The sequence below is a fragment of the Phoca vitulina genome, unplaced genomic scaffold, assembly GCF_004348235.1.
Source record: "Phoca vitulina isolate PV1807 unplaced genomic scaffold, GSC_HSeal_1.0 scaffold63, whole genome shotgun sequence".
Lineage (NCBI taxonomy): Eukaryota > Metazoa > Chordata > Mammalia > Carnivora > Phocidae > Phoca > Phoca vitulina.
In genome coordinates, this window is record NW_022589766.1 from 3230204 (window position 1) to 3238288 (window position 8085).

The window sequence follows — 8085 nt, forward strand, 5'->3', positions numbered from 1 at the left end:
CCAATTTATCTCTCAACTATTTTTTGCATCTCATTTCTTCACTTTTGTATTGATTTCTTTCTTCTGGAACTCCAGGAAGAAGTAACTATCACAGATCTTCTAGGGATAGCCTGTGAGTAATAAACTTTTTCTCTGTTTGCCTGAAAATGACTTTATTTTAGCCTTATTTTAGAAGATACTTAATGTGTATAATTTTTAGTTAGTTATTTTCTCTTATTATTTCTTTAAAGATACAAATCTAATCTTTCAAACTCTGTCTTTTACTGGTGAGAAATCTGCTGTCAGTCTGACAGCTACTCTTTTGTGGTAATATGTTCTTCTCTGGTTGCTTTTGAGACTTTTTCATTATCTCTGGTATTCTGTAGTTTTGCCATCATGTGCCTATTTTGGTTTGTTTGTTTTCATGCCTGGTCCTTCAATGTGAGCATTTACAACTTTCTTTAAGTATGGAAAATTTTCATCTATTTTCCCTGAACATTGCCTCCTGCCCTATTTTCTCCTTTAAGGAGTTCCTATTAGAGGAATATGGTATCTTCTCATCATGTCCTCTCTCTTAATTCTCTCATGCATTTTCCATCTCTTGATCCCTCTGAACGGCATTCTGCGTGATTATTTTTCAGGTAACAAATTCTCTTCTCTATGTCTAATATACTGTTTAATTTGCCTCTTAAGCTTTTTCTTTTGGTGACGATATTTTACATTTCTAAAAGTTTTGTTCGTATTTAAAAAATCCGCCTAGGTTTTCTTTATCATAGCTTATATATCTTTACTCATTTGTGTGTGTGTGTAGTTTTATGCAATCTTCTTTTTTTTTAAATTTTTATTTATTTATTTGACAGAGAGAGACAGAAGAGAGACAGCGAGAGAGGGAACACAAGCAGGGGGAGTGGGAGAGGGAGAAGCAGGCTTCCTGCGGAACAGGGGCGGGCCTCGATCGCGGGACCCTGGGATCATGACCTGAGCCGAAGGCAGATGCTTAACAATTGAGCCACCCAGGCGCCCTGGTTTTATGCAATCTTCTAATGTGTATAGCTTTGTGTAACCACCACCACGATGAAGATACGGAAGTGCCCCATCCCTGCAAGGCCCAGGCTGCTCTTAGAGCCACACCTACTTCCTTCACTCTCCCACCCTGTTCTTGACCTCTGGCAACCACAAATCTGTTCTGCATTTTTATCTTTTATTATATCAAGCATGTTATATACATTGGATAGTACAGTATATAACCTTTGAGATGGGCTTGTCTCACTCAGCATCATCCCCTTGAGATCTATCCGAGTTGTGTTTGTAATTAATAGTTCACTCCTTTTTATTGCTCAGTAGTACTCTATGGTTTGAATATACCATAGTTGTTTAAACTTTCACCAGCTGAAGACATCTGGGTTGTTTCCAGTTTTATGCTAATATGAGTAGAACTGTTACGACTATTCATGTACAGGTTTTGTGTGAACATAAGTTTTCATTTCTGGGGGTGCCTGGGTGGCTCAGTCTGTTGGGCGTCTGCCTTCGGCTCAGGTCATGATCCCAGGGTCCTGGGATCGGTCCCGCATCAGGCTCCTTGCTCAATAGGGAGCCTGCTTCTCCCTCTCCCTCTCCCTCTCCTGCTTGCTCTCTCTCAAATAAATGGATGGAATCTTAAAAAAAAAAAAAAGTTTTAATTTCTCTGGAATAAATGCTCAAGAGTTCAGTTGCTGGGTTATATGATAATTGCATGTTTAGTTTCAGATGAAACAGTCAACTCAACTGTATTCCAGAGTGGCTATGTCCTAGCCCTGTGTGAATGATCCAGTTTCTCCATATCCTCACCAACATTCTGATAGGAGTGCAGTGATATCTTGTAATGCTTTGCATTTCCCCAGCAGCTAATGATGTCTAGCACCTTTTCATGTGCTTGTCAGCTGTCTATCTTCTTGGGTGAAATGTCTGTTCATATCTTTTGTCCATTTTCTAAATGAATTTTTTTTTTACTGTTCAATTTTTGAGAGTTTCTGTGTTGTCTAGATACAAGTACTTTGTTGAATATGTGGTTTGCAAATATTTTTCCCGAGTCTGTAGCTTATCTTCATCATTTCACAGGGTCTATTGGAGGGCAGAAGTTTTCAAGTTTGATGAGGTACAATTTATCAATTTTTCCTTTTAAGAATCATATTTTTGGTGTCAACTCCTTCGTCATTTTAACTTAAATATCTAGAATTCTCTTTCTGATTTGCTGTTATATCCAGTTCGTAGCACACAAATTCTTTCCATTGTGTGTGGGAGCTCTACCTCACACTGGTTTACTTCTTCGTCTCTTTTGTATATTATGAACTCATTTTGGAAGATATGAAATATTCTTTTTTTCTCATCGTAGTCCCTTGAACTGTAGGAGTCACTCTGCTTTGATGTTTTATATTTTCTCTTGCCAGGGCTTGAGAAATTTTGTGAATCCTAGACCAATTAGGGATTTCTATATCTTACGGGCACTAAAAATATGAATCCCACACCCTCATTTGAATAGTCTAGGGTTTTTATTCCCGCACTGGACATGTAATCGATCTAGTATTGGACACAGAGCTTCTTCGCAACTTCTCTGGGCCATTGGGATACCTCTTTTTTTAGTTCCCTTGTCATGAATTTAATAGACTGTCTTGGCAAAGTCCTAGTTCCAACACCCTGCCTTTTTCAAGTTGAGGGTCATGTATTTTTCCCTTCGTGGATGTCCAATTCCCAGCCTCCAGCCCTATGCCTTATATCAAAGTTCAGTATCCCACTTTGCCGGTTACTACAGGATAATTGAAATCTAGTGCTCTGATTTTGAATCCACTTTTTGTTCTTGATAAAGAGTTTCCCTTTCTGTTTTTCCTTTCTTCCTTTCTTTCTCTCAATCTTGACTAATTAAATTTTTTGTATGATTTTATACAGCATTTTAATATATTTGTAGTGAAAGTTGGCCCACAATAGTTTAATATCCCATGCTGTCAGCACCAAAACACTCCACATGAGAATTTTAATCTTATAGAAAATTACATACAATCTGAGAGGTAGAGAATGAAAAATTAAGAATCCAGAGACTACAAGAAAAAGATAACAGTGATATTAAAATGACAAAAGTTTGACAGGGAAGCCCCTAAAATTTCTCCACTCACCAAAGTATGGGTTTCTATGCAAAGCATCAATTTTTTTCTTCTAAAATCTTCCTGATTGTTTATTTCTCTGATTCCATTCTCTTGAATAGACACGTTGATATTCCAGGGTATGCTGAGCATAAAGAGTTCTAGGCCTTGTCCCAAGCTTTGTTTCCTGAATATTCCTCCTCATACCCTCTCCTCCCCAACCCTGCACTGTAATTTTAGCTTGTTCTACCTTAGCAACAGGTTTCTGATTACCCAGTCACTTCCTGTGCCTATCACCTGGAAATGTTTTCTAAGCTTATCTCAACAACTTAGTGCTCATTTCACACCCATAATCCCTAAATTGCTTGGTATTCTTAGTTTCCCAATTCTTTATGCCAAAAAGTTTGGCATAAAGTTGGCCTCATCGTGGGTAGAGTTCTGATAAGTGGGAAGAAAGGGGGGGGGGTCCCATGCATGAAGGAATGTAAGAGATTGCCACAGCTAACGTGGAAGCAGAAAGGCCTCGTGTTGTAAAGTAAAACCATGGCTTAATTCTCATATTTCATTTTTTCTTCAGGGCCACACACATTTTTACTTCTCCATTTTGTGTAAGCAATGGTGCTTCTGATTAAAGTCCTCCAAAGGATTCGTATTGCACTTAGAACAAAATTTAAATTTCTTACAGTGGCTTACAAGGACCAACATGCTTTGGTCCCTGCCTAATCTCCATCTCATCTCTGAATGTTCCTTTCAATACGCAGATTCAAATCTTCTCTTATTTCTAGACATTTTTTCTTGGATTCTAATTTTAAATATTTCTTCTGTTTTAATGTTTTGTTTTTATTCTTCAGGGACTCCCTATTATTCGTATGTTGGATCTTCTTTGCATATCTTCTATATTGACCTCTTTGAATCAACTTTAAATAAGTGGATATCACTTCAACTCATACATATACTGTGTGCCTAGTATGCTAGTGTGTACCTCTGTTAGGGATCCAGAAAACAAAGAATCAAACATGTTGCATTTTGCTTTTTATGGCCAGTAATCTACATATGGAGACAACTCACAGAAAAAATAGCTTGATAAGAAGAAAGGGTGTCAATACATGAGTAACTACTAAAACGGGGTAAAGATATTAGATGATATAGGATGGAATTATGTAGTGACTCACAAAACTCAAAAGGGCTGCTACTAAAATCTAGGCTCACTAGGCTCCCATGTGTAGATCTTGTCTTTTCCATTTGTTTATCGATGTTTACATTCATCTCTATTTCAACACTGCTGACATTATATTTATACTTCACATTTTTTCATTCTTGTGCTGCTTTACAAGTTTTTCCCTGGCAGGTATCTGATGCTTTTTAATGTGTTCCCTCAGAATTTTGTGCAAACTTTTGTTGTAACATTAACTACTTGGGTTGTCCAGAGCAGGGGCTCTAAAATCTGATAGACCTGGGGTGGGATCTCAGCTCCACCACTTACTAGCTTTGTTGACCTCAACCAAGTTACCTACCTATAGTTTTATTTTCTTCATGTGTCAAAGGGGGAGAAGAATAAAAATAGATTGTTATAAATATTATACTTGATAATGCATGTAAAGTGCTTAGTATGGTGTCTGGCATATAGTAAATGTCCACTTATCTTTACAGACACCTCTCTGTCTCCCCTACTGTACTATGGTCTCCATGAAGACAGGAACATAGTCCCAGTAAGTTTGTTGAGTGAACTTGCAGCTCTATATAGTTGTCCTTTTTCTTGACCAAGTTCATATGCCATGTTGGTTCACTATCTAGGAGACTCTTTCATAGAGAACAGATCCCCAAAGAGCCTCTCTTGTGCTCATCTGGTAGGGCATGCTTAGGAGTAATAGTTATTGATACTTGTTCTCCCTACCTATGGTCTAGGAAATACTACTGATGGATTTCCCCAGATTTCTTGTGTCCGTGAATTTTTCTGGCCACTTTCCCTATTGAAGACATGCCTGTACTTTTTCGGGGATGGCTAATCATTTTTCTTTTAAATTCACCTTTAAAACCTTATTCCAGAGTACACTGTATGCAGCTGAATTTGTTTTGCAATTAGCAACTCTGAGACATATAGACACGCAACTATAGGACACACTCTCCTCTTTCCTATAGTTATGCCAATCCTGCTTTTCCCATGAAGTTTATTAAGAGTTTAAAGGGGGAAAGACAACCTGGCTCTCTTTCCCTTTGACTTACTGCAGTGATTAAAATAGTCCCTTTAAAAGTAACGTGTGGATACATTTATAGAAATATAGGTATAGTTATGGACACACTGGTTGTATATATGGATGAAAAAGTGTGGAAGAATATATCTCAAAAAGTTAATGGTGGTAACCACTGGGTGGTGATATTATCAGTGTTTATTTTTTCTTTATACTTTTCAACATAAATCTTTGTTGGGTTGGTTTCCTTTCTGCTCTCACTTTAGCTGTGATAATTTTCTCAGAGACTGCTAATTGTCTTCAAAGTCCCTTTTCCCATTCTTCTTTAGTAATATAATTTTTAGCTGAGGACAGGGATGCCCAGAATAAACCCTACATTTTACAGCCTCTCTTGAAACTAGGTTTGAGCCATGTGTCTACCTTCTGGTTGATGGGATGTCATTAGAAATGTCATGTGCAATTTGGGGGAAGGATCCTTGAATGGAAGATGTATTTTTTCTCCTTTCTTTCTCCTTCTTACTGACTAAGAAGGAGATATAAGGGCTAGAAGTTGAGCAGTCCTTTTGGATTATGAAGACAAAGGTCACACTGTCGGGATAGCAAACTGGAAAGCTGGAAGAAGTCAGCATCCATGACAACTTTGTGGACCTTGCCATGCCAGTTGTAGGCGTCTCATCTCTGGATATTTTACGTGAGAGCAACATGGATATTTAAGCCAATATTAATTTCAATTTCATGGTAGAGCCAAATCAAATCTCAACTGACATGGAATTAGTGTATCATTCCTGTTATGCTTTGCATGAAAGGTGAAGAATTCATATTATATGCTCTTCCCTGGACACACATGATGTAATCTCTGTAGGTGAACTGCTAAGCTTTGATTCTTATGCTGTTTTAAGATCGTTCAGTCACGACAGCCATTGCAGTACATTGAGCTCCATAGAGCAAGTGAGAGCCAGACGGGCACTGGGCGACTCTATGCCTCGCTGAGGAAAATAATTAAACATGGGCAAAGGAGATCCTAAGAAGCCGAGAGGCAAAATGTCATCATATGCATTCTTTGTGCAAACTTGCCTAGAGGAGCATAAGAAGAAGCACCCAGATGCTTCAGTCAACTTCTCAGAGTTTTCTAAGAAGTGCTCAGAAAGGTGGAAGACCATATCTGCTAAACAGAAAGGAAAATTTGAAGACATGGCAAAGGCGGACAAGGCCCATTATGAAAGAGAAATGAAAACTTATATCCCTCCTACAGGGGAAACAAAAAAGAAGTTCAAGGATCCCAATGCACCCAAGAGGCCTCCTTCGGCCTTTTACTTGTTTTGTTCTGAGTATCGCCCAAAAATCAAAGGAGAACATCCCGGCCTATCCATTGGTGATGTTGCAAAGAAACTGGGAGAGATGTGGAATAACACTGCTGCAGATGACAAGCAGCCTTATGAAAAGAAGGCTGCTAAGCTGAAGGAAAAATATGAAAAGGATATTGCTGCATACCGAGCTAAAGGAAAGCCTGATACGGCAAAAAAGGGAGTTGTCAAGGCTGAAAAGAGCAAGAAAAAGACGGAAGAGGAGGAAGATGAGGAAGATGAAGAGGATGAGGAGGAGGAGGAAGATGAAGAAGATGAAGATGAAGAAGAAGATGATGATGGTGAATAAGTTGGTTCTAGCGCAGTTTTTTTTTTTCTTGTCTATAAAGCATTTAACCCCCCTGTACACAACTCACTCCTTTTAAAGAAAAAAATTGAAATGCAAGGCTGTGTAAGATTTGTTTTTAATCTTACTGTTTTTTTTTGTATAGTTAACACACTACCGAATGTGTCTTTAGATAGCCCTGTCCTGGTGGTATTTTCTTTTTCTTTTTTTTTTTTTTTAGATTTTATTTATTTATTCGACAGAGACAGCGGGAGTGGGAGAGGGAGAAGCAGGCTTCCCCTCGAGGAGGGAGCATGATGTGGGACTCGATCCCAGGACCCTGGGATCATGACCTGAGCCGAAGGCAGACCCTTAATGACTGAGCCACCCAGGCGCCCCTGGTGGTATTTTCAATAGCCACTAACCTTGCCTGGTACAGTGTAGGGGTTGTAAATTGGCATGGAAATTTAAAGCAGGTTCTTGTTGGTGCATAGCACAAATTAGTTATATATGGGGATGGTAGTTTTTCATCTTCAGTTGTCTCTGATGCAGCTTCTATGAAATAATTGTTGTTCTGTTAACTGAATACCACTCTGTAATTGCAAAAAAAAAAAAAAAGTTGCAGCTGTTTTGTTGACATTCTGAATGCTTCTAAGTAAATACAATTTTTTTTTATTAAAAAAAAAAGATCGTTCCGTCACGTAAAGCTCTAGTTCAATGGCCATGCACCCATTTCCCAGGAGACACATATGAGTGTTTGTGGCAGAACCCATTTGTAATAGCAAAAATTTAGAAACCACCGATGGACATGGTGAAATAAATTGTGGTACATTCCTGCTGTTGAATATTACATGACAGCGAAAAAGAATGAACTATAATCATAACATTATTAATAAATCTTAGGAACATAATGTTGAGCCAGAAGAATAAGTCCCAGAAGACAACATGTAAATTCAAAAGCAAATAAAGCTTGCATAAAGTTTAGGCCCAAACATATGTGTAATAAAATGTGTAGAAAAGCAAGGGTATGACAGAAGCAAAATTTAAGAGAGTGGTTACTACTGAGGGGACAGTTGGGGGATGCAATGGAAGAAGAAGGCATAAGTTAATGTAAGTCATGGGGGCCTTTTAGCTCTTGGGTTGAAAGGTGGGTCTGGGAGGTTTAGTATATTATT

General features: G+C 38.4%; 1 protein-coding gene across 1 annotated transcript; it reads left to right on the top strand.

Annotated features, from left to right (window-relative positions):
• Positions 1-6268: 6268 nt before the first annotated feature.
• On the top strand, positions 6269-7022 carry LOC116624037 (high mobility group protein B1-like). Its single transcript, XM_032391641.1, has one exon. The coding sequence runs from the start codon at positions 6287-6289 to the stop codon at positions 6932-6934; it is 648 nt and encodes a 215-aa protein (XP_032247532.1). The 5' UTR covers positions 6269-6286; the 3' UTR covers positions 6935-7022.
• The last annotated feature ends 1063 nt before the right edge of the window (positions 7023-8085 follow it).

What these genes read in the sequence shown, in the direction of transcription:
- LOC116624037 (XM_032391641.1), top strand. Translation starts at nt 6,287, where the DNA reads ATGGGCAAAGGAGATCCTAAGAAGCCGAGAGGCAAAATGTCATCATAT.